The sequence below is a fragment of the Ochotona curzoniae genome, unplaced genomic scaffold, assembly GCF_017591425.1.
Source record: "Ochotona curzoniae isolate NIBS_2020 unplaced genomic scaffold, NIBS_Ocur_1.0 scaffold_1037, whole genome shotgun sequence".
In the NCBI taxonomy this organism is placed as follows: domain Eukaryota; kingdom Metazoa; phylum Chordata; class Mammalia; order Lagomorpha; family Ochotonidae; genus Ochotona; species Ochotona curzoniae.
The window spans coordinates 24,760,643-24,788,338 of NW_024467083.1; the positions used below are offsets into that span (position 1 = coordinate 24,760,643).

The 27,696-nt window shown below is 42.0% G+C and overlaps 1 protein-coding gene across 1 annotated transcript in view; it reads right to left on the reverse strand.

The window, feature by feature from the left end:
- Window positions 1–531: 531 nt before the first annotated feature.
- The window catches only part of VTCN1 (V-set domain containing T cell activation inhibitor 1), a 50,852-nt gene continuing 23,687 nt past the window's right edge, over window positions 532–27,696 (reverse strand). Inside the window, exons 2-6 of the mRNA XM_040999072.1 lie at window positions 19,243–19,307; window positions 8,629–8,976; window positions 7,117–7,395; window positions 2,656–2,825; window positions 532–635 (exon numbers count right to left, since the gene is read on the reverse strand). Coding sequence (XP_040855006.1) covers window positions 2,701–2,825; window positions 7,117–7,395; window positions 8,629–8,976; window positions 19,243–19,307 — 817 coding nt within the window. The 3' untranslated portion in view covers window positions 532–635; window positions 2,656–2,700. The remainder of the gene's footprint in view (window positions 636–2,655; window positions 2,826–7,116; window positions 7,396–8,628; window positions 8,977–19,242; window positions 19,308–27,696) is intronic.

Sequence of the window (27,696 nt, forward strand, 5' to 3'; positions counted from 1 at the left end):
GAAGCTCCAGTTGTCAACACAGAATGGAAAGTTGAAGCCCACTCCTTGTGATGACATCATAAGTCCTTCCCAGAAAAAGTGACGTTGATTTGTTTCTATTTTAATGGTGCTCAGATTACTTAGAAAGTGAGTGTTATCCAACTACTTTTGCTTACTAAAATTATTTTTTCATTCTTTGGCATGTATAAGATGGGGAGGGAGCCAAGATACTTCCTAAGGCATTGAAACAAACGTGAAACATTTGATGTACCTTTGAGTCGTACAGCAGCAGCTTCCTCAGAGCAACATCACAGCACACGAGACTGAAATTTCAGAGCCAAAGCAGATACACTTCCCATCTTCTCACTGCCCGGGAGTCTACAGGAGGTCCTTGAGAAATGGGATGTGCCTCTGGTCCTCATGTCCAGTCTCTACACACTTCTCCAGTTCTGCTGAATTGGTTCCCTAATTTTTCATTATGTCCTTAAAGACAGACTTGCTTGTATAGGAGTCTTCTATGGGTTGCTTTTGATGCCCTTTTGTTTCCTGTTTTTGTTTGTTCACTCCAGGCTTCTAGATATGAATGCATTCCTCTCCCCCCCCCCAAGAAATATAAAAGTAGGTCATCTCTTCTGGTAAAATAGCTCCGTAGATTCCTGGGATTCTGAAAATAACAGCAATAAGGCATCATTATAGCCATTCAGCAAACTTCTTTTGAGAACTGAGACTCCCTGCCACTGTACCAGTAAATATGTTGTTTAGAAATGAGCTGATTTTTCTGTATTTTGATGTTGTCCTATTGAGGTTACATGATCCCACAGGTTGCTGGGGCAAGGGACATAGTTTGAAATTTGCCCTTATAGGAGGTCATTCCAGTGGACATGTCAGGGAAGTCAGATAGATCCTCTGAGCAACCAGAACTAAGATATGAGATGTGGCCAGGCTCCCAGGTAGGGGTGGAAAGATGGCTTCTGCTCCAGTTCTCAAGCAAGATGTATGTGTGACCTAAAATGTCACGGTCAGTCATAATAGTCATAATATATGTCTCAAATAACGACTGGAGCATTTCCAAGTATCTGTTGGATTGAAGGTTTTTGCTGTGTGGTTCTAGAGAGGAAGAGGTGAGGCTGCGGCTGATTGTATAACACTGTATCATCCTAAGTGCACTGCCTGTGAACATCATCCGTTCTGTGTATGTCACGGCTTTTATATAAAAAATATATATTAAGGAGCTGCAAATGATTGCTTTTAGAGGAAAAATGTACAGATAATAAGCTGTACTTTATAGGTCCAACTGTCTAGTTGTAGGTTATTAAAAAGTCTTTGGCAGTGTTGTGAGAATTCAGGGAAGAAAGAAAGGGTTCCTTCTACTTGTAAGATTGCTAAGGGGCACTTTCCTCAGGGAAACCTCCTTCCACTGATGACAACTGTGAAGAATGAGAAATGAGGGTAACAGGTAAGTTTTTTATGAAGAATTTACTCTATGCTCTGCATGGTAATAACCGCTTAGGAAGCAAAAGGAAGCATTAAAAGAAGCAGGTCAGATCTTTACCTGACCTGGGGACTGAGCAATCTAGGCAAGGACTTGAGAACCACTCAGAGAGTGTAAGATCAAGGATATGTGTATGCCACAGGGGTGAAAAGTCCAAGGACCCCAGAAAAGGGGCTGGGAGCTAGGAAGTGGCAAATGCGAGCTGCTATAGAGTAGAAATGTATAGAAAGGGGCAGTGGGAGAGAGCAAGGGTGGGAACACTACCAAGTGTGTGAGAGGAGAAGGATGCTCAGGGAGTGAGGTCGTTAGAGGGTTGTGACTGCAGAGCTGAGAACCTTATCCATACAGCAGTGCCCCAGAGTCCTTTTATCTTCCAGTGCAAAGGAATTGTGTGATGACAGTAGCGTGGGACCACCCCGAATCTGATACCTTGCTTCACATCAGCTGAAATAGGAAAAGGAAGCAGCAAGTACGAAGGTTTTAGAAGTAGATGAGGTATGAGATGATGAAGATGGGCTTAGGATCAATCCGAGAACTGATGCAACGGGAAATGTTCCAGGGTTGATAATCCACTGACATGGAGAGCATTGGAGACATGCAGAAAAATTGCTCTGAAGCTGTGAGGCAGGGCCCTGGTGGGGAAGCCAGTGAATAACGGAGGGAGTGCTGGCTTTAGGGCCTTGAGGAGCTCTCTCACACACAGATTCCACATGCTGGAGAAGGAGAGGTCCTAGCAGTGATTGGAGCCAGAGGACTGCAGTGAGTAAGAAAAATCTCAGGATGTGCCATCTGCCCACTCTGCTGCCCAAGGGACCCTACTGGAAGGACGGGAGAGAGGTGACTTCTGTGAGTGATTATGTCATCATGGGTAACAGTGGAATTTGGGGTAATTCAGGCTAAATTCCTCTTCAATAAGATATTTTTGCCTTTGCTGATGACTCAGTAAATGAAAAGGCATTTGAGTTTACACAAATATTGAATTGTGTGGAGGTTTTTTCTTTTTCTTTTTCCTTTTTCCTCTATCAGTGAGGTCTTTGCGCTACATTAAGCTAATAAATGCTAACTTTTCACAGTCCTGCTGGAAATCATGTCAGGGCCCTGGTTCTCTCAGCAGCTCCTACTTAACTCTCATTAGGCACGCACGCCCAGAATCAGTCACCCACACTATTTGTGACTCATCTCACCTGTGGCACCAGGGACTTTGCGTACTTTTGTATGGCTGGGACATGTTATGTCAGCATCAGGTAACAGGAGAGGGGCAGGAGTATCATGCTGATGGCGAAGGATGAGGAGACACACAGGGAAGCCTTTGAGTTCAGCAGCTGCAGGTGACTCCGCCTTTTGATCTCAGAGTCTGTGAAGGGGGAGAAAAGTACTCAAGGTCATGCAGGAGAAGCAGGGTGTCATCTTCACTTGTCTGCAGAGCCAGGTACTTCCCAGCACAAGCACTGCTGTAGCCCTCTCTCCACGTTGGAAAACAAAGTTCTCCCTTTCTTTAGAGAAAGTTTCATTCCCTGGTCCACTTCAGTAAGCCCTTAGCCAAATAAAAAATTACACTATCAAAGAGATTGTTATGGGTCACCAAATGAAGAATATGCTAAACAAACAGGCTTTGGTATTGGTCTCAGACACACTTTCCCTCCAGGCAGTGACCTTCCCAAGTTCTTTGTCACTGTAAAGTAACAAAGAAGAATTAATTGTCTTCATTCTGAAGTAGAGAGAGATGAAGTCAGAACATCACTGTTCCTTAGACAATCCAATCTCATTTAATTCATTTCTGTTCTGTCAACTGTGTGACTTTAGGCAGCTTATTCAGCATGTATTGGCTCCAGGTTCTTCATAAAATAGGATTAAACTAGTAATAGCCTACTTCACATGGTTTTTAAGTGAGGATTAATGGGTTAATGTTCTCTCTCCCTTCCAGAATCAAAAGAAGAAAAATACATGAAAGTGAATTAAAGCTTTAAAATAAAATAATAATTAAAACAAAAAAGCAAAGCACTTGGAACAATGGCTGGCACACAGTCAGCCCTCAGTTTGTATTAGCAATAAAAGCAACAGCAATCCCGGTTGTCCCCATCTGATCAGTTCCAACTCTGCCTCCACAGTTAGCATTCTGTCTCAAGTCACACTTCTGGATTTAGAGTTGCCACTAAAATGTAACAATCCACCCACTGCTTTGAGTGCCTACTTCTGCAGTTCAAAGAAATCCAAGAACTAATATCTTTTCCAGATTAGCTCTGAACCAATTAAAGAAAAGAAAGAAAAGAACAAAAAGGATAAGGCAAAAACTTGAATTACTAACAACAACAACAACAAAAAAATCAGCTAACGGGATGAAGCTCTGTAGGTGGACTGTAGGTGCAGCCCGGTCCCCGGTGGTTTCCAGAACCACGCAGAGGAGGGTTTCCTCCTGCCAGGCTGGTTCTACCCCTGAAAAGCGGATTACTTGGAGACTTGGAGGAGCAAAGAATGCACAGTCATGGAGAGTTAGTTAAAGAGAAAAGGGAAAAAGGAACTTAATTGGATGTATGTTGCATATACCGCTATTGGCTCCTGGTTGGTTTTCTAGTCTATTAAAATAATTTGTCTTCTTCATCACCCAACTTGAACTCCAGTTTATACACACAATCCCCTGATTCTACACAATCAGTATTATCAGTTCCATCTAGATTATCTCTTCATTTCTAGTTGGTTTCTATAACTCTGTCTTCCAAAAAAAATTTTTTTTCAAATGAAGTTAAAAGATTTATTTTTATTTGAAATGGAGAGCTACAGTAAGCCAGAAAGAAAGGGAGAGAGAGGGAGGGGAGAGTGAGCAAGGAGACAGATCTGTCTTCTGTCCACTGATTTATTTCCCAAATGGCTGCAATAGCTGTAGCTGGACTGGTCTGAAGCCAGGAACCAGAAACTTCTTCCAGGTCTCTCATGTGGGGGCAGGGGCCCAAGGACTTCAGTTATCCTCTGCTGCTTTCCCAGGCCATAAGCAGGGAGCTATATTAAAGGTGGAGCAGTTGGGGGCCTGGTGCGATAGCCTTACATGCTGGTTCATGCCCCGACTTCTCCGCTTCCCTTCCAGCTTCCTGCTTATGGCCTGGGAGGGCAGTTGAGGATAGTCCAGGGTCTTGGGACCCTGCACCCATGTAGGAGACCCAAAAGACACTCCAGGCTCCTGGCTTTGGATCAGCTCAGTGGCCACTTGGGAAGTGAATCAATGGATGGTGTTCCTCTCTGTCTCTCCTCTTTGCATAGCTGACTTTCCAATGAAAATAAATATAAATCTTTAAAAAAATGGAGTAGTTGGGATATAACACCCATATGGGATGCTGGTGCTGCAGAGTTGTAGGTGGAGGCTTAGTTGCACGCCCCCCCCCCAATAAATCTTAGAAAATACATGGAGCACCTACTTTATGAATGGCATTATTTTCTTAATTTAGAGTTTTCAAAAGTTATATTTAGTCCTAATACTAACACTTGGAGTATATATTCCAATAGAATTAGAATGTAAGGGGAAAATGCTTACTGAAATAAAGGTGTTTTCAATTTACATGTATATATACACATATTTACACATTTATTAGCTGTTGCCTTTCCACTAATAGGCATTAGATATATAGTTTGGAGCTTTTCACTAACTTTTTAAAACTGAGGTACTGATGCCAATAACTATTGTTTAAAAGATTGGCGATTCATTCCCTCCCCTTGTGTATTGGTCTGACCTATCAGAGACTGCCTCATTGGGCCTAGGTATGGTCACATGACCCATATTGTTTTTGGGAGTGCAGAATGGGATTGATGGATGAGGGCAGCTGGATCCATCTGGAGAGAAAGAGATTTTTTTTAGATTCAGGAGCTTTAGCAACCACATCTTGCCATATACATTTAAAGAGTGAAGAGAGAGTACTATGGAAATGAGAGACAATCCCAATGAAATTTAGATTTCTGGCTCTACCTGTTTCTGATATCCATATTTTTGATTCCATGAAATATCAATATCTTTTCCATAAATATCCCTTGCAATTCATTTGAATTGGTTTTCTGTTACAGGCACCTGAGCGCATCTTAACCAAGATAGTCACTATTTTGTTCTTCAGTAGATCTGTATATATATGGTTTCTGTTTTCTGTGAATCTGACTACTTTAGGTGCCTCATTTTAGTAGACATATCCAGTGTTTGTTTTTCCTGACTGCCTTGTTTCACTTAGCAAAATATCCTAAATAAGTGCTTATTCATGTTGTGCATGTGATACGATTTTATTCCTTTTAAAAGTCTGAACAATTTTGTGTATTATAGATGACCTTTTGTCTATCCACCGATCCATTAATGGACCCTTGGGGGTTGCTGCTAGCTCTTCTCTTGTCAGTAGTACTATTATCCACATGGATGTGAAACTGTCTTTGTGAGACTCTGCTTTTAATTCTTTTGAATAGACATACAGAAGTAGGATTGCTAGTTTATAAAGTAGCTCCGTTTTTTAATTTTTGAGAACCTCCTATACTGTTTTCAATAACCATTGCATCATTCCAGAATCCCACCAACAAGTGTGAGTGTTCCCTGCATTTCTCTAAGTCCTCCTAAACACTTACATTTTATTGTTTTTGTTTTGCTTTTGATAATAGCTGTCCCAATGGGTGTGAAGTGATGTCCCATTGTGGCTCTGATTTGCATTTCTGATCATTTTGAAGCATCCTTTCATGTGCTTCTTTGGTCATTGGCATATACTGGTATATTATCTTTGGAAAAATGTCCCTTGCTCATTTTAAAATTGGGCTCTTTATTAGCCGTATTATGCATGTATTTTCTTATTCTCTAAATTTCCTTTTTGTAATATTTTAAATTAAAAACACTAGCTGGTAAGAATATGTTTTATTCAGTTAAATCCAGCATTTGTATAACAGGGCACTTAGAGTGTGCAGGATAGTTTCTGCCTAACACTGACCTTGACATAGAAAGTGGCTTTCTTAGCATACTGCTTTCTCTATAGTCTGAATCCAGTCTAGTCCCAGGAGAAATGATCTTCAAAGTCATCATTTCAGTCTGCACATTTTCTTGACCACAGCTCCACCTTAGATTTTGTATGTACTAACACACTGCAGGGAAGCTAGGACGTGGACTCTCTCAGTCAGTGCTCAGTGGGAGAGCTGGGAGACCAGCTGAGTCTGTAAAATTCAGTTCAGCCTGGGCAGCTATCAGCAGGATCACAAATCAGTTCCAGGGTGGCAGAGTAAGTCCTGACCTCCTATCATCAGATGCAAAGCTGGGAGGTGGCAGGGGGCTCAGAATTTAATATACCAGCTGACTATACCAAATGTGTCAAGGAATCATTACTTTCATCATTAACACACAAAATTAGTCCTGCTGAGTTAGACAGAGCCTCTGAGCCCTGAAGTCTGCACTCCAGAAAGCCAGTTGGTGAACAGATGCAGAAAATGGAGCCTGTTGCCATTGCTGACCCTGTGGCATGAATGCTTCTCCTGTCAGATTTACCCTCAGGTAATCCCACCTGGAATTGTGATCCAGGTCTCAATGAAGACGACTGGGAGTTTTTGTGCCCTGATACGTAGTATATTTGTTACAAGAACTGAATTTTTATTTTATATTCTATACCCCAATAAAGTCACACCCAAATCACAGAGGAACCCACCTGTAACTTTGATATCCCCTGTAGCTTTGGCAATGTCATTTTCAATCATACAGGAGTAGGTGTTGTTGATGGTGACATTGTAGAGCACAGAAACTACCTTCATGGTCACATTCTCTGAGTTCAGCTCAAAGCTAGTATTGGAAACTTTCGAGAAGTTGGCTCCCTGGTCCACTTGGGATGCCCAGACCACAGTGGGCTGGGGGAACCATCGAGGAGCCTCACATCGCAAGCTCTCTGAACTGGCATTATAGTCCACATTTACCTCTGGTATGCTGAAAGCTGCAAGGTCAAAGGCCAGAAGGGCAGATGTCAAAGTCAGATAAAACAATAGAACATTTGAACTACTAAATCTTAAAAACACAGTTGCTTCCACCATTATTGGAGTGACTTAATACCTCTTTAGACACAAACAATGATTTGCTTATGGTGTTGCTATATATCACAATCCTTTGGATAGTATCACAAGTATTGAAGTTCTATGTGTGGTATTACTATAATAGGTCATTTTCTTCAAGAAAGTCCTTGGAATCACGCACGTACACACACAAAGCTTATCCCTCAGGGAAATTGGGCATTTTCTCAGAAACCAGTCTTCTAGATTTTATATATTTTTCTACCTGGTAGATAAACTTAGGGTGAAGGGGGAAAGGCAAAGGGAAGAAACAATAGCATTCTTCTGTCACCCACAGAAATTCCATCCTTAGACCTTTTCATCAGAAGGGTTTGGAGTTGGCTGGAGATTGACTAGCCCTGATATTCAGGTATTTAAATAGGCATTTGTCTTCTTCTAAGATAATTTGGATTGGGAAGGTAACTGTATTTTGAAATTAAGATTAGCTTCCTCCCATATCAAAGCAGAGAGACACTTGTGGGACAGTTTTAAGAACTTTTTATTATGCCAGAACGACAAGATACAATCTACTGATTAATTTAACATCATCTTTTGTTCAGAGATTGGCTGGTTCTGAGTGAGTGGAAAAAGAAAAGCCTTAACCTCGGCCTTAATAAACCTGTTATCTAGCAAGGGAGATGAGCTCTGTCTGCTTAGAGCAGACAGGGAACAACTCTTGGAAAATGACGAGGGAAACTACATCTGACAAGAAATCACCATTGATTGAGGGTGTAGTCTGTGCCATCACTGTATTCCCAGTGTCACTTCATTCCATCTCCATGACAGTTCTATGGATGTCTGTTACTACCTCCATTTTAATCAACAATTTTAGATTCATGGAAGTTTGCAAATATAACACAGAGTCTCTATAGATCTATATACAACATCCAGTTTCCTCTAATGTTAATATCTGAGATAACCATGGTGTATTTGTCAAATATGAGAAGCCATCATAAGTATAATAATACTAAGGAAACTCCAGATTTTTGTCTTCTACCAGTTTACTCACTAATAATCTGATGTCTTTCATGAACACAACATACTTTTTATTAGCAACACCTGGTCTTTTGTCTCAAGTAACTTTTGGTACTTTCTGTCCCTTCTTCCAAAAATTAACTTACCTCCAGTTTTATACTCAAGGTTAGCATTCCCCTTTCCTTTAGAAGTGATGATGTAACACTTATAGGTGCCAGCATCTGCCAGTTGCACATTTCTCAACCTCAAAGAGGCATTGCCAACTATCACTTGATCTGTGAAAACTGCTGTTCGGCCTCGGAATACTTCATCCTGTTCTGAAAGATCATCTTTACCATCTTTGAACTCATGGACCACGCCTGTAACACCTTCCTTCAGCCACTGTATCACAATATCAGAAAGTCTGATGTCAGGTTCAAAGGTGCAGCTCAGGATTCCATCCTCTCCGATGTTCCCAGCCGAGGTTAGAGTTGTGACTGTGATGGAGTGTCTCCCTAGAATTCAGGAGCAAGAGTTAAGGCCAAGGGCAGACTTGGGGCTTCTGCAACCACACCACACATGACCTTTTTGCTTTAGTTATTCTTAAAGATTTATTTATTAATTTGAAAGTTAGAATTACACCGAGAGAGGGGAAAGAGAGAGATCCGTCCATTCATTTACTCCCCAAATGACCACAACAGTCAGAGTTGGGCCAGTCTGAAGCCAGAAGCCAGTAGCTTCTTCCAGGTCTCCCACAAGGGTTCAGGGTTATGCTCAGCAATTTTCCCAGGCCATTAGCAGTGAGCTGGAACAGAAGTGGAGAAGTCGAGATTTAAGCCAGCATCCATATGGAATGCCAATGCTGCCAGTAATGGCTATACTCACTTTCGTCACAGCACTGGCCCCTAGATCACACACTATTACAAGCCAGAGACTTCTAGGCCAAGGTAGAAACACCGAAGAACAGGTGAGATATTTGAAAAAGCCAACAAGAATCAAAGTAAAGGAAGACATTGATTTTATTACCTATGGCAGATCTGCCCTACATCAGAGCCTTTATGAGACCCAGAAATCCATACTTTGGAGGTAGCAAGAGAACGTGTTGGACTTGGGGTTGTCAAATGAGAATTCAAATCCTGCCTTTGTTACTTTAAGTTTGCGTGATCTTGGACAAGTCATGTAACTTCCTGCATTTCAGAAAAACTGAGGCAACACTGTCTTACCTATGCTAAGGAGATCTTTTGAGGGCCAAGTCAAATGGATATGAACTTCATTTGCAAACTGTAATTATATACATAAGGTGTTGTTATTCTCAGCTAACTGTAAGTGACATTAGAGTAAAACCTCATGTTAGCTAAATGAAGCTAGTACCTATGAAGGATGTTAAATTATAAGGTGCTGCTATTTTTTTTTCTCCATTTGAATGATGAAGAAAATAAAGAACAGAGAGGATAAGAGATTTGGGCAAGGTTATAATTCTAACTTAGGCATAATGAAAAATGGCATGAATTCAGTTGGTATTTGCCTAAAATACAGGCTACACTCTCCTTTCTGAAGGCATCATCAGTAGAAATATTAATTATGACAGCAGCTATTTCCAACTGCCTTTTTACCACTTTCCAGGGAAAAGGGAAAGGTCCACTAGCTGTTCATTCGGAACATGTCTGTTTTCTAATGGCCATTCTTTCATGGCTTATCAGAACTGTGCAGTGACTGTCAAGTTGGCTAGCATGATCTTCAAAACCAAACACTGCATGGCATATACCAGATGCTGCACAGATACTAGCTGCTACTTGGCAGCTGCATTTCCCACGCCATCGTTCATAACCCATCCTATTTCCCTCAAATGATTTGTTGATTTCATGCCCTTGAAAACCTATCATCTATCTATCCATGTAAACAAAGCATATATTTTCATTCCTAATGTAAGCAGTAAACATTATGAACATAGGAATGTCCTTGGCTCTTCTCTTCTTCCATTAGATTTGGAATGGCATAGTTGACTCCAAGATATTCATAAAGCAGATTAGGGTAATAAATGAGTAACAGTTCTAGAAAAGCCCAGCTGGATTCATTTCCACTAGAAAAAAAAGCAGTTGATGATACAAGAAAAATTAAAAGCAGAAAAAGAGGCATAGGAAGCAAAAACATGTGCCTAGACCAGAGTGGGAAGATGTTTTGGAGGCTTGACAAAGTGGGACAGCATAGACTTCAAGAGCTGCTCCCATGCGTGGCCATTCATGTGGGAAATTGAGAGAAAATTTTTAAGAGAGGACAGTTTGAAATTTCCCCTACTAAATATAAATGCACTACATCACCATCCCTGCCTAGGCATCTTCTTGAGCAGTGCTTTTAGGATTCACTTCGCATTTCAGTTGTTTTTGCTGGACAGACTGATAACCAGGGCATGCCAGGCTAGCATGAGTCACGCAAGTATGCACCCTGCTTATTTTGCATCTACTTTTCATAATGCCTTCCTCGCTTTTATTTGCATTCTACTTATATATGAGTCTGTTCAGATGACAGCCCTCCCAGGAAATTTTCTTTTAATCCACCTAGATAGAATTTGTAGATTCTCTGTTCTTCCTTAACACTTTCTTTCCCATTCATTATAGCAGCTATCACTGTCTGCCTTGTTTCTAGTCTATGTCTGGAACTAATTTGCCAGCTTTTCAAGGGAGAGATTATCTTAATCATATCCGTCAGTATTAACAATGGTAGAGTTATGTTTCTACAAAAATATTCTTTACTGAGTGCATGAATAAATGTGTGGATGGATGGAAATCAATAAAATCAAAGCCCTGTTAACGTAACCTATCGAGGCATTAAGTAGTACTAAGAAACATTTAGAAGAAATACCACATCTAGACTTTGGAGAAATGTGAGCCAGCAAAAAAAGTAATACAAATGCCCAGAAATTCTCAATAAAATTATGGAGCAGATGTAACTATATTAGAGCAAGATTTGATTATAGTTTGTAAAGTGCCATTAAAGTTGAGAAATTACTTTTCAGGAAAAAAAATATATGATTAACATAGTATATAGGGAAAATGAAATGATAATGACATATTTTAGTTTAGTGATCATGTCACTGAGTTAATTTTAATGTCTTGGCCTTGAGCCCACAGGTAGGGAATCCATTGAGATATCTCCTAGAGAACTTAATGATTAAAAGTAGGCAGTTGTGAAGTGCCCCAGGGACCTGCTTCAAGTTCTAGTCATTTAAGGTTTGCATTAATGATGTGGCAGATGGAATGAGTATAATGTCAATTAAATCCCCCTCCCTCCTCATATTCAATATAGAGGAGGAATAAAAACCAGGAAGGTCTTAAGCTGTAAGTACCTTGCCATTGCTTTGCAACCAGAAAGTTGTGTTAAGTGAATCAGTGGGAATTAAAAGCAATTTAATTTACAAGCAACAATTTGTGTAACTGTTATTCTCACAAGAGTAAAACTGGGGCTGGCATTATAGGCACACTGGGTTAAACAACTGCCTATGACACTAGCATTTTCTATTAAATACCAGGTTGAGTCCCATACACTCTACTTCTGATCCAGGTCCCTGCTAACTTGTCTGGGAACCAGTAGAAGGTGGCCCAAGTGTATGGGCCTCTGCCACCAGTGTGGGAGACCTGTCTGGATTTATTGACTCCTAGCATTGGCCTATCCTTTCCCCAGCAACCATCATGGCCATTTGGTAAATCAAACAGCAGATGACATCTCTCTTTCTCCCCCCACCCCCAACTCTACCTTTTAAATAAATCTTTAAAAGCCAAAAACGTTTGTATTCCAACTTGTGAACACATTTTGGCTCAAGGAGTATCACGGAGTCTATCCTGAGATGATTCTCTAGGCCAGTAAGAACTAGAGTTCCTGTATGGTCTGATGGAGGCAGCTACCAATTGCTCCTGGAGCTATTAAACAGACACAGATTTTAAGTTTTTCACTGGTCTCTAATAGTTCATCCCACCCCTTCAAAACTGGAAGAGCGAGCCGCCCACCACAAATGTGTCATCCAGCTCTGGAAGGACTAATGGTGACCACAGTTATATATGTATGAAGCAAGGCAGCTGTCACTGGGGAGCAGACTGAAATCTGAGAAGCTCACAGGGTGAGCACTGTTCAACTGGACTTTAATTATAGCAGTGGAAATCTCTTGGAAACTGGAGTGCAAATAACAAAAAGCAAGGATTCTTGGTGGAAATTTTGGCTCAGTACTGGATAAAGCCTGGAAAAGAAACGGTTACACATGTTACACTTTCTGATCTCCCTTCATTCACTGTCACAATGATCCTGCCTAGGACTGGAAAGTTAGGTTGCATCTGAAGGACCACAGTGAATGTCAGAGCTAAGACTGGATGTCGCTAGTACTTAAACTCCTCCACTGGACAGAGCTGTTGGGAATCGCCCAGGGAGTGGGCTAAGTTCAGTTAGAAGCCTTTCCACTACATCTTCCTTCTTAAATGATCATTCACAAAGGCTGTCCTTTAACCAGGGGCCAAGGGAGCCCCTTAGCCCTTCTGAACAGTTAATTTCATATGGAATCTTTATTTAGAATTGAATGATTATGCGAGATAATATATAAAACATTAAGAGAATTATGGCAGAATGCCTATTTTTTTGTATTTGAGAATATTTAAAACCCTTAAAATATGTATATGTGTGTGTGTGTGCATGTGTGTGTGTGTGTGTGTGTGTGTGTGTGTGTGTGTGTGTGTGTGTGTATTCCGCTTGCTTGGCTGACCAGAGAATACTCTTCTCAGCCACAAATGTGTACAAATATTATCTTGGTATACAAATTATAGCTTCTAGAAGCAAATTCCTAGGACTTGGAGCACGGTTATACCCACTTGCTGTGCTTGACTTAATACAAGTGTATCATCTAGACATAGTAATAATATCTATCTCTTATTTTTTGTCAGTGCTCAGTGGGACAATATATGCAGTCATTTGGGACAGTTTGAAACATGAAGCGAGGGTTAAGGAGGTATCCTTATCATCATGTATTTAAATGATATTTGTTTAGCTTCAGGTTTTGTATATTAAACCAGCTAACACCTTACTTAATTTATTTTAAGTATGATAACACTTTGCTCTCTTGTAAAGGTTATGATCTTTTAATAGAGATAATTTAAAAACTCCAGCTAAGCAGTATTAAATTAATAAGCAGCCCATTTTATCCAAAATAACCAGATTTCACCCTGAAATTGGAAGGCGGCAGAAAAGCTCTCTGTTGATGTAGCATTTGAATATCATTGATGGTACTGGTTTGAGTAAATTTAACTGCAATCTGTTGACTTACAACTCCATGCATCAGTTTATTTTGTTTGAAAAGCACTTAATGAGTAACTGCAAGGAACTGAACTGAGCACTTGGGATCACTGTCAGTACTTGAGGTTGCTATGGCAATGCCCCAGGAAAAGGTATGAGTAATACAAATGTTGCCTGACACAGCGAAGCTGTGACATCATAAAAATTCTTACTAGGGAAGTCAAGGCCAGCAAAAATCAAAATAGAAACTTTTCGAAGAAATCTGATGTCAAATGTTAGCTAATGACCCAGAAGATTTAGTCTTGACCCATTGAGATTTAGCATGAAGATCAAATATGAGGACTTAATTCAAGGGAATATGTAAGATAAAGAATAGGATGAATTTTAGGCTGAGAAAAGTATAAAATTTAGGAAGATATTAAAATGTACCTTAGCATATATTTAAATGTTATTCCAACATACTTGTCTTCTCAGTCAATATTTTATTTCCTTATAAAGAATATGTATGTATTTTACACACACAAATGTTTATGAATGTGTGTTTATATATGCCTATACTGAAGTACAACACACATCCATGAAAATCCACTCATCCTAACTGTGCTATGCAAAGAGTTAACAGAACTTCAGCCCACAAAAGCACCACCTACAGAGAGAAGTACAACAGCAGCATTCTCCTGGAGTTCCCTCATGCCCCTTCCTCATTGCTACCCCTCCCCCTTCCCCAGGGGTAATACACACACACACACACACACACACACACACACACACACACACTTTTCATCTGCTGGTTCAGTCCCCAAATGCCAACACCTAGCCGGTGACAGGGACTCAAGTACTTGGCCCATCATCTTCTCCATTCCCGATGCACACAACAGGAAGCTGGGGTTGGGAGTGGAACTGGCACTTAAATCCAGGTATTCCAATATGGGATGTGGGCATCTCAAGTAGTGTTTTAACCATTAAGTCAAGCACCTTTCCCCCGTTTGCCTGTTTTTAAACTTTACACACATGGTCTCATACAGAATATGCTCTTTCGTACTGGCTTTGTCACTCAACATCAATTTTCTTTTCTAGGTAATGTATTCAACTGGGGCAGATTTTGTGGCTTAGTGAGTTAAACTGCCACCTGTGAAGCCAGCATCCCTTATGAGTACCGGTTCAAATCTAACTCGCATGTAGGAGACCCAGACAGGGTTTTAGGCTCCTGCTTCCAGCTTGGCCCAGGCCCGGCTGTCACAACCATTGTACTAGGAGCTGCAGCATCTCTCTCAGTCTCTCTTCTTCCTCTTTCTCTCATCTTTGTAACTCTGCCTTTCAAATAAGTAAGTACATCAGTCTCCTCAGGCACCAGGAAACAGAAATTCAGACCACCAAATTTTACAACCTCCAATACTGGGGAGGACATGGAGTATGGAGCTCCTCATTCCCTTCCAATGAAGCATGTATGGGAAGTCACTTTGGAAGGCCAAATGACAGCATCTATTGTCAGCCCCTTCCTGGAGGTTTGCATATACTCCTGTATGAAATACTTATTTAAGATATCAGAGAAAGAGTTTAAAACACACACACACACACACACACACACAATTGAATAAAGCAGAAAGAGGGGACATCAGTGAAGATAAAAGTCAGAATAGCTCAATTGGCTAATCCTCCACTATTCTGGACTGGCATTCCATATAGGCACTGGTTTGTGTCTGGCTGCTTCACTTCTGATCCCTGCTTATGGCCTGGGAAACCAGTGGAAGGTGAGCCAAAGACATAGGAGACCTGAAAAAGGCTCCGGGCTCCTGGTTTCAAATTGGCTTAGCTGTGGCCATGAAGCCATTTGGGGAGTGGACCAGTGGATAGATGATTTTTTTCTGTCTCTCCTTCTCTATAAATCTGCTTTGCCAATAAAAATAAATAATTTTTTAATTAAGCACTTATGTTTACTGAAGTAAATCAGGATAGTTAAAAAAAAAGCATGAAAAATTTAGATTTGCTAATACATACAACCAAGTTAAAGCCAGAATAATACTTTCCACAAATCAAGAAGAGAACAGATACAGTTATACCTGGATTTATTTTGCTTTACACATGTTTCATTTATTCCCAGTTGCAGCTCTGTGGGACAGATAAGCAAATTTCCCATGTAGTTGGAAGAAGCTGATGCCAAGGAAAATGTCCATAGCAAGAGGGATGAAATCATTACCTGGCTTCAAAGCTTCAGTGGCCGACCCTTCTGTCAGGAGCTAATGGATACCAGTGGGCACTTACCTTTCCTAAAACCCTCGGGCCCTACTTGGCCCATGCTTTCTAAATGGGATGGCAAAAGCTGGATGACAGCACGCCTGTTGACAGCATGGTTCACTGAATACCTTAAGCCCATTGATGAGCCCTGACTCTCAAGACAGCAAAGATTCCATTCCAAATGTCACTGCTCATTCACAACGCACAGGTCACTTAGGAGCTCTCATGATGTACAATGAGGTTAATGTGTTCATGCCTGCTAACACAGCTTCCATTGTGTTGTAGCCCATGGATCAAGAATGACAACTTTTAAGTCATATTATTTAAGAAGCCCATTTCTAAGGTCAGACTTGCCCTAGACAGTTATTCCTCTGGTGGATCTTGAAAGGGTCAGAATACAACTGTTAACAGGCAATTGGAAGCAGTTAATCCCAGACTTCACAGATGACTTTGATGGGCTCAAGGATTCAGTGCATGAAGTGATTGAACTTGTATTTTTTTTCAATATTAATTCTTATATTCCATCACCATAGGATATCTTTCTGTTTATTTGCCTGATGTTTAAATTTTTTCATCATTGTCTTATGGTTTTCTTTTAAAATTTATTTTTAATTGTAGGTGATGTTAAAATAGATTGCACTTGTATTTGCAACAGAACTAAAATTAAAAGAGTGGCACCTGTAAATGTGACTGAATTACTACAATCACTACTAAATCTCACAATAACATTTTATCAGATGAGGGTTTATTTTTTTATTTTTTATTTTTTACTCCTTTTTATCTCTTTTTTTTTTTATTAATTACATTGTATTGTGTGACACAGTTTTATAGGTACTGGGATTCTCCCCACCCCTCCCCAACCCTCCTTTCCACAGATGAGGGTTTATTTCTAGCAAATGAACAGAGAATGATTTATTGAGTAGGAACCTGATGCTAGTTAGGGTGAAGTGACAACATAGGACTTGGAATATTATACAAATTCAGTTAATAAGGCACTGCCAGAATTTGAGAGAACTGACTACAATTCAAATACTATCAAATGACATCACAAATACAGAGCAATCTTTCACAAAAGGAGGAGACAGTGGATACAATAAACTTCATTCTTGTCTCACTTTAAGAAACTGCCACATGGGACCAGCATTGTGGCATAGTTGTTAAGCTGCAACCTGTGGAGATTGCATCCCATGAGCACCAGTTTGGGTCCAAGCTGTTTCTGCTTCACAGCCAGTTCCCTGCTAGTGCAGCTAAGAAGGCAGTGGAGGATGGCCCAAGTACTTGTGCAAATGTCATGCATGTGAGAGACCTGGAGTTCCTGACTCCTGGCTTTGCCTTGGCATAGCCCTGGCCATTGCAACCATTTGCAAAATGAACCAGCTGATAGAAAACTGTCTCTTTATCTGTCTCTCCCACTTTCTGTAACTCTGACTTTCAAATGAATAAATAATTTTTTTTAAGAACCTGTCATTGTCATCAAAACCTGCAGTAACCATCCCCCAGTCAAGTCACCAACAGCAAGGCAGTACCATCAGCTAAATGATTATGGCTGCTGAAGGCTCAGATGATAATTAGCAGTCTTTAAAAATAAAAATACTTCAAATTTAAGGTATGTACATTACGCTTTTCAGCCATGATGTTATTGCACATTTAATATATTATGGGATAATATAAATGCAACAGGTAAAAAAATATTTATTTATTTTTACTTGAAAGCCAGAAATACATTGATAGAGACAGCTTCCATCCATGGTTCACTCCCCAGATGGTTACCATGGCTTAAGCTGGATAGTCTGAAGCTGGGAGCCAGGAGCTTCTTCCCAGTCTCTCCCATGGGTGCAGGGGCCCAAGGCCTTGGGCCATCCTTCACTGCTGCCCCAGGCTATTAGCAGGGTGTCACATCTTAAGTGGAGCAGCCAGTACATAAACTGGTGCCTATATAAGATGCTGGAGCAATAGGTAGAAAATTCACCAGCTATATCACTGCCCCAAACACACCATTTTTTATGTGCAATGGACAGTAAAAATCCAAGTGATTCATTTTATTGCACGATGGACTTTATTGTGGTCTGGAACCAAACTTACAATAGCTCTAAGATATAACTGGAACTCACGAGGAAAATGGACAAAAACCAAAATATACACATGATGATAAAGAAAGCAGAGAAGAGTGCACAGTGTCTTTTCTCTAGGCCAACACGTATGTACCAAGTTTTGTTGGTTTTGGCCTTTTGATCACTATTTAATGATAGGACATCCATGCTAGGGAGAGAGGGACAAAAAAAAGAAACCCAAGACTATCAAAACTAAAGTTGTGAAGTGACAACTTTGGTCACTAACTGAAATAAATGTTTCAGGTGACTGATGGGAAATAGAGCAAACAATCTGCCTCTGGGAAGACAGCTGCTGGCCTGACTAAATCTTTGCTAAGGTGGCATCTATAATAGATGGGACACTTCAGAGAAATGGCCTGCCTACAAGAGGAAGGGGAATGCTACTGACATCAGTGAGCTACACTGAGAAACTAACCATCCATGCCAGGATGGCAGCTGTTCCCTACATGGTACAGTGGGCTCTTTACGTAAAACACTTGCGTGCAAAGACTTAGCTATTCTTCAACATGCCAGTTGAAGTTCTACTGCAAAGTATCCACCCATGTCAACCACGGAGAGAATGGCTCAGAGGCAGCACTTTCCCTGTCAGCTCAGATGTCACTTTTAAGTCTTGATTGATTAGTTGACTACTGATCAACATTTGAAATGAGGAAATCTGCTCCAGCAGTGTGGCAGTGCTGGCATCCAGAACTGATGCTAGTTTGAGTCCTGGCCACTCCACTTCTAATGTGGGTTTCTGCTAATGTGCCTGGCAACGCAGTGGAGGATGGCCCAAGTACTTGGGGCCTTGCACCAATGTGAGAGACTGGATGGAATTCCAGAATCCTGCCTTCAGCCTGGCCCACCCCCAGCTGTTGCAGCTATTTGAGGAATGACCCAGCAAATAGAAGATGTTTTCTATCTCTCTCTCTATCTCTATCTTTCTCTCTCTCTCTCTACCTTTCAAATAAAACGAATAAATCTTCAATAAAATAAAAGAAAGGGACTAAGGCCCAGGGAATTAAATGACTAAGGTAAAGGGAGTACACTAAGTAGAAGAAATCAGTGCTCAACTTTGAAGTTTTTGGGATCAAGTCCTGTGCACTTTCCAATATTCCACCTTGAGTTTTTAACAGGTTCAATGGTGAGAGATGAATGGATCGTTTAATGTGAAAAATCACATACCTGAAATACCAAAGCCAATGATGAGTGCAATTGCTCCAGCCAGAATAATGATGATACTAATAATGCTATGGGAAAAGAGAGGAAAACAGGAAATTACTTTTTCATTCCACTGGACACACTGTGACCTGAGTACACATCTGTCATGCGGACGCTATGTCACATAGGGCATCGAGGTTTTTCTTCCACAAGAGCTCCTTCCTGAACATGTGTCCCCTAGAAAGGAATCTCAGCAATCCATCCCCCATCTTCTAGCTCACACACACCAGAGATCCTCGGTGGGAATTTGCTTTCTCTCATTAAAACAGTAAGCATGTTTAATTACAGAAAATTTAGAAAACACAAATAAGCAGAAACAAGACAACAAAATCACTTGTAATTGCTTCATCCAGACACAACCACTACTAACATTTTTCATATGTAGCCTACTGGTTTTAAACTAACAGATTAACAAGTGACACTGGAAAATACAATAAGTAAGCCAATACAGAAGTGTTATGTGTACTGAATGAAAGAACTGGATAACAGGTGTGTTGTTTTCAGCACCATTACTGGATTATTTATCCATTCAGTACCCTGATCAGGTAAAGAAACTTCTCATCTCCATCTCACTGAGGAAGAAGCAACAAAGTTCAAGCTTCTTTCTTGAAATCATGTTGTTGACAAGCAGCAGAGATGAGATTAGAATCTGTTGGGGCTGACACCATGATGTAGCAGGTAAATTTGCCACCTGCAGCTTCAGCATCCCATATGGCTGCTGTTTCAAGTCCCAGGTGCTTCACTTCATATACAGCTCCCTGATAGTATTTCCGGGTCAGCAGCAAAAATGGACCGAGTGCTTGGGTCCCTCCATCCACCTGGAAGACCCAAAAGAAATTCTGTCTCCTGCCTTGGAACTGGTCCAGTTGTAGCTATTGTGGCCAACTGGAGAATGAACCAGTGGATGGAAGACCTCTCTCTCTGTGACTCTGCCTTTCAAACAGACAGATAAATAAATCTTTTAAAAAGAAATTAGGATCTGTCTTAAAATCTGCACTAGTTACTTTCTACAGTGCTTTCTCAGGGGTTGGGGACTCACTCTTGGGGTGTCCCTCTGCTCTGCCTGGGGAAGCCCAGACCCTGCAGGGTGACACCAGCGTCAGTCATTCCTGGGAGGGATGTGAACTGTTGCTTGCCCCAGTGTGCACCAGTGGACCGTACTCTTACACAACTGGCAATTCACACACTCCCCACACCCTACTGTGGTGACTCAATGGACAGGACAAAAGGAAGAGGAGGCAAAGAATGATGTCACAGAGAGCAAAGAATGATGTCTCAGAGAGCAAAAGGAAGCACAGAGCATTTTACTTTCTGCCCTGAATAGCAGGCTCATTGTAGCCAGCTCCCCAGGCCCAGGCATGGGCCCACTAGAGAGAAACAACAGACTTAAAAGAAACAGCTTGAGTAAGCAGTTCCCCTGGAGGTCAAGGCTTCATGAGATGCAGCCACAGAAACAAATGAAGCTTTAATAATAGGGAATCCGATAAGCTGATTTGGTTCCTCCTGGTCCTAGTGCATGTCAGCGGCTCCCCTCACTTGCAGCAGGAGGCACCACTTGGCTCATCTGGACTCCTGAGCCAGGCAACAGATTTGTACTCAGTTTAGATAAGTTACCTCATTTCCTTAAGACTCAGTTTCTTTATCAATAAAATGGGAACAAAAGTAATTTCCATTTTGCCTGCTATAAAAATGCGATGGATGGGGCCTGGCATGATAGCATAGTGTTTAAAGTCCTTGCCTTTAAAGTGCCAGGATCCCATATGGGCACCGGTTCTCATCCCAGCAACCCCGCTTCCTGCTTGTGGCCTGGGAAAGCAGTTGAGGACAGCCTGGAGCCTTGGGAGCCTGCACCCACGTGGGAGACCCGGAAGAAGCGCCTGGCTCCTGGCTTCGGATTGGCTCAGCTCCGGCCGTTGAGGCTGCTTGGGGAGTGAACCATCAGATGGAAGAACTTCCTCTCTGTCTCTCCTCCTCTCTGTAAATCTGCCTTTCCAATAAAATTAAATAAATCTTTAAAAAAAATGCGATGGATGTAAAGTTCCCCGCGCCAGCCCCAATTCTTATATGAATGCCTAAGTTCCAGTGCCTCAGACTGTGACTTTATTTGGAGATAGACTTACTGCAGATGGGATTTGCTAGGATGAGGTCATCCTGGACTACGGCAGGCCCATAACCCACCAGTACAGATGTCCTTTTCTAAAAGGAGGAATCTCAGACGGTGCACACAGGGGACGACACGATGTGAAGGCAACAGCAGTGATCCATACACCTGCAAACGCCAGAAGCTGCAGGAAGGAATGGGACTGACTGGCTCATCTGGCTCCGGGAAGAAATAGACCCTGCAGGCTACTGATGGAAGACTTCCAGCCTCTACCACTGAGAGACAACACATTTCTAGGAGGTACTTTGTCATAGCAGCCTTAGCGAGCTAAAGCTGAAGAGTTGCCCTGGGCCCCAAATTCAGCCCTGAGTGTTGCGTTATCCAAAAAGGATTCTTCATGTGTCACTACTAACTTTAAGTTTCACTGTAGAAATCTACCTTAAATTTATTCTTAAAAATTTCTCATATTCGTGATCAAACTTTTAGGGAGTGATGGGGGACGTTGGACACTCACCAAGAGAAGGGGGCCCTGAGAGCTGAGTGCCTGGGTCACAGCAGCCAAGCCCCCTACCTCCCTCTGGGCCCACAGTTCCCCGGCTGTCAACACAGAGCCCTGCCATCTGCCAGCAAGTTCTGTAGGCAGGATTCACCTTGAGGCTTCCTCAGTACTGGCGTTCCCCTGGGAAAACAGCTCAACTCTGCAGCCTTGGGAAGAGAGGCAGGAACCATCAGAGCAGCCAAATTAAATAATTCCTGTCTGCTTGCTTATTAATTTTTTAAAAGATGAATAAAATATTTCACATAAGGTATTCTTCCCCTGCCTTCCAGTCTTGACTTTCCCCAAATAATTTCCATTAGCTATGCTACAGGAGAAGTTTTCATGCTAAACCATGCATTCTAACCACCGCATTAGAATTCACAGTATGTTTTTGTCTGACATTCCTTACAAAAAGGACCCAAATAAAAATCAACAATTCTGGAAGAGTGGTGCATTTCGTATATACTCTTACTATTTGATGGAAACATGGTGGTGAAATTAACAAAGTCCTTGCCCTTAAGGAACTTATATAGTTTAGAATTGTGGTGCGCATGCACACACAGAGAGACACACACACACTGCTTTGTAATTATAAAGGGCACAATGTGATTAGGGCTTCAGTAAAGAGAAGAACAAAAATTCTCACAGGAATTGTAGGGAGGTAGGGAGTACTTAAACCTGGGGATACCCAGGAGGATCAGGAGGATCAGAGTATATTTTTATGAATAAATTTTAAAGAAAGCAAAAGGAATTATTTTATTCTGAAATGCATGTATTTAGCAAATCCTTGCTGCTTCTGACTTTGCTCAAGACAGAAAAACAAAGAAAGGTTGTTATTTCTGCTGTCCTGGCAAGGAATGGATCCTAAGCCCACCCTGGAGTGCTCAGGGCCTCAGAGCTGGCTTTGCAGAGTGAGGGCCTGGCTTGGCAGCCTGGCCTGGCAGCCTGGCCGTGGGTCGAGTGTGCCCACATCCTTCCTCGTATGGTTATATTCACTTCCTTTCCATGTCTTTGCTGCAGCTTCTGCTGCCTTCTGCAGCACTTGAAAGAAAGAAATTGAGAGTCAGATAAAATGTACTTTCCTGCATAGTCTCCCATTCTGTAAAATGTCACACACTGAAGGTCATGGGGCTTCCAGGAGGAAAAAGGAGTTGAGGGCAGACCACTCCAAACCTGTGTGACCTTGCACTTGGTCTATTAATAGAAGCAATCCTTGGTCCATCAGGGGCTAAGGCAGAGCTCTGGAGGGCCAATGGCTGCGGCAGGTGATATTACAAATACATGAAATGATTGAGATGCACACTCTAGCTTGTGAGTGCTGGGAGCTCCTGGGGTTGCTGGGAGCTGGACACAAGGGAAGTCACCCCACTTAGGGACATATAAGGCTGGAGTGCTCTTCTTAAGGAGAAAACCTTAAGCCCTGTATTCACTAAAAATGAAAGAGAAACAACAAAGAACTAAAATATAGAACCAAAATCTGTGCTCAGCCCTTCCCACTGCAGCTGGCCTTGTGTGCTACTCTTTCAGCTCACCTCATCTTGGAGAACACACATGTGACCCCATACAACTTGCATGTCATAGTCAACCCTACACTGTTTTTCATCCACAAATGTGTAAAAAAGCTGGTGCAATGCAAATACAAATTATTCATTGCAACAGAGATGCCAAGCTCTTAACGACCCACTTCCGCTGCGTCAGAGATCTATGATGGTCAGTCAGTAGCTACCTTCTGTCTACCGGCCTGTTCTATAAGACAGGACTCTGCCTACAGGATCTTGTCCAGGTTTCTCAATGGCCCTGTAAGATACGCAGCACCTGTTACAGATGGAAGCTGGAGCAAGGATTAAATCATAAAAGTTGAAGCTACAGATGATGCTTGGAGAGCCAGGAGGTGGGCAAGCTGGGAGCCACATTAGCTCGCTGCTGTACTGATGAGCCTGAAGACCAAGGCCACAAGTTGGGAAGGCTGCTCTCATCTTGCCCCTGTGTGATGACTCCAGCTCCTTTTCTGAGAACAGGAGTGTTGTGAATCTACTATGTGATATCTGGAGTCCACACTCAAGAAAACACAAAGTGCTCTTTGTTTTCATTCAAGGATCAGTGATGTCTATGGTCAGGTTTCTGTTTCCTCAAACACTGATAGAACTGAGAGATACCACATTCCTTATAAGTCATCAGTGAACTCCACTTGTATGGTGGGTGAATGTGTAGAATGCTGAACACTGGATTAGGTTAGCAAGCATGGCATTAATCAGAACACAGTCTGCTTTTAACATAAGTGTGCCAAGTAGAATATCTGAATTAATCAGGTTGTGCCACCATATTATTTTGTCAACTGACCAGGCAATGAGATTAATGAATGTTGACATTGAAGATGCTGATGGAAGCATATCTGAACAGTCTTTGTCCTTTTTAAAGTCTCCTGTGAAAAGGCAACAGCAACTATAGTCAGCCCTCTTTATCTGTGCCTTATTCATCTGTGGATTCAACCAACCATGGACCAAACATGTACAGAAAAAATTACATCTTTACTGAGCAAATGTGATTTTTTTTTGTTCTTATTCCTCAAACAGCAGAGCATAAAAACAATCTACATGCAGCTTTCACACTGTATTGGGCAGCATAAGTTATCTGGAGATGGTTTAGAGTTAAGTGGGAAGCTGTGTGCAGGTTACATGCGAATACTGTGCCATTTTAGGGACTCAGTCTCTGGGTTTCAGTATCCACAGGGGCCCTCGAACCAGTTCACTGAGGATGCTCAGGGGTGATTGCGTTTTAAACAGCCTGTGGAACAAAGCCTTCTGTTTCAACGTAAAATTACCCCATTTCCTAGAAATTGATGAGCATGGCTTCAGGTTTCTGAGCAGCTTAGATTCTACTCAAATTACAAACTTATTGCTTGTTTTCCTGAACACTCAGTGGTGCAGAGTATAGCTCCCCATCTCTACCTCCCTCTCCTGTATGTCTTTATACTGATGAAGTGTAGATCAGCTTCAATCTAGAGAGATGAAAGCAAGAGCAGCAGTTTGGTAGGTGGAAGGTAGAGGAGATACTCCTTTGTAGGCTTAAGGAATGAATGTGGAGAAAGAAGACCTGGGCAGCCCTGGCTCTGGCTCAGACCCCACTGCATTCATGGAAATGGATGTCCAGGCTTTGTGCTTGGGAAAGGATGTAGGGGCAGAGTATACAAGAGTCTTGGCTACTGTGGAGAGTCTGGTGTATCCTCTGCTCCTTCTGTCTGCCTCTAAGAGGTATTGCATAGTTCCCAAAAGCATAGGAACCATGATCATATCATGACTTGGGTCCCAACGCTGCAAAATCAGCAAAAAGGTTTCATCTAGCTTGCCAACAATAATTTGTAGTGTGGGTAGTGGTGGCCTAGAGCATTTCCACTGTGTGGGGAAAGATTGTGAGGCAGCCTCAACACTCACATGGAGGAGTGTCCCCAGTCTTCTTTCAGTGAGCAGTGTGGATCTGATACACCAGTGCTGAGTGAGCAGCAGCACATCTGAAAGAGGCCTTAACTGACCACTAACCACAAAACTGGCAGAATCTCAGTCAGGTTTAACAGAACCATATTGCTGTGACAATATGAAAGCAGTGGAAGCAGAAACTCCTCTGTGCACAACTGAGAACCTTGACTAACATACATCCGTAAGGCAGGGCCTCTCAGCCTCTGTTCAATATTGGACTGGACAGTTCTTCGCTGCTGGAGATGCTCTTGTGCACTGGAAGTCATTCAGCAGCATCCCTGGTCTCTACTTTCTGGGTGAAACATCACTTTTACCCTGGTGGGGAAAGCCAAAAAGGTTTTCAGAGATGTGTCACCTGGCTTGACAAACACTACCTAGAAGAAGGGAGACCAGAGAAGAGACATGACTAGAAGGCCTGTTTTTTGAAGAAATGATTGAAGGGAGGTAGAGTGACTTAATTTAAGAAGGCTATAATAGAGCAATGCCATTTCAATATCTGACAGGTGGGCCTATGTTCCATCACTCTGAAACAAAACCAGCAGGTAAATCCACTAGGGAATTTGAGTGAGATTGCAGACAGGCTTTCCAATGGATCCATCAATTCACTGACCTCAGGCTGCTGAGTCCTTTGACACAGGATGTGCATAAAGAGGGGGGATCACTTAGGAAAAGAAGTGAGTAGGTAAGAGTTTCCAGCACCAGAGAAAAAGTGGAATAACTTTGGAAGCCCCTTTTAGACAGGTATTGTGTAACTGTGTCATTGACTATACTTGGGGGCTTGCTCTTCTTTTGCCATCATTGTAACATCCAGGTCTACCCCTTCCCCCCCAAAGCCTCGGATAATGATGTAACAATGGTTTGCCTAGTGCATGGCTTCCTGGGTCTCATTCAACTCATACAACAACTCTTTGAAGTACAGATTATTATTTTTGTTTCACAGATGAGAGAGATGAAACTTTATGTTATAAAACTCCCCAAGGACTCACCCCTGGAAAATGATAACAAAAGTGGACTAGGTTCAGATATACTATCACATTGGTCTTAGTTATTATACTGTAGCCTATATAAATCCAAAATTTAATAAAACCTGGAGCTCAGATTATTTTCCAGACTTGCATTTTACAGAATTATAACCCATGAAAGGACACCACATAAGGTTTTATATAGATTGAAAAAATATTCAACTCCCCTAGGAAGTATCTTCAGCCTGAAACTCTGGGTGGGGACTATCAGGTGTTAAAACCAAGAATGTTAATACATACATTTCCCTAAGCAAGGTTTGAGTTGGTAGCAGCTGAAATGTGGTTTTATTAGTGTTGCCCTATTTATACCTGTTGTCCTGACTACCATGAAGGTTCACTAGGCATTTCAGCAAGTGTGCATACCCTTTTCCATGGAGGAGCGAAGAGGGCAAGCACCAACACAAGATTGAATGTGAGTGGGTTTCCCAGCCAGACCTGTAGTTCCTGTTCCTCTTTATTCTCAGTACAGAGGGGGAAACAACAAAACAAAACAAAACATTGCCAGGAGATTCTCTCAGCATTGTAACTGTTCCCATTGTGTTGAATAACAAACACTCCTCACAGCGTTTATGAGCCTCCCATGTCAAGTGTCTGTAATGTTAGAGAAAGCCTGGGATCCCACCTGCGCTCTGTCTGGTCCACGCTGAAACAGCCTGATTGTGTGTCTTCCAAACCAGAGTGTAGGTGGGCAAGATCACTCACAGCCCCTGTAGTGAGGTTTGACCGTCATTGAACTCTTCCTTTTTGTGATCTGCTGTGCTTCCCTTCATTCACAGCCTTCTCCTGATTCTGCATCTTCTGGCTCTCCTCACCTTTCCTCCTTCAGCCCAGCCACAGAGAAGGACAAGAGCCTGGCTCCATGACAGCCTGACCATCCCCACAGTGGAGAAAGCAAAGGGTTGGTGCTGTGTCCCCTCTCTCCTTATCAGATGATTGCAGATTGCAGTTCCAACAGAGGCCAGGGTTCAAAATCATCTTTACTTCCCCCCTGGTGATTTCGCTAGCCCTTATCCTTTTTGGAGCCCTGAATTCTCATCAGGCTCATCTGGGCACTGTGCCTTCAACTCTGCCTAGAGCATCCTTCCACTTCCTCTCAGGTGACAAAGCTCAGTCCAGCTCTTCCTGACCTCATTCATCTTCCACAGGGGCTAGCACAACATTGCTTTTTTCTTGATAGATTTAAGGGTTTGGAATGGAAGGTCAGCTTCAGGTGCTGGACCCTGAATAGGAGGGGAGTGAGTGTGTGCACTGGAGCTCAGAATGGCAGGAGTCAGACCAGGGAAG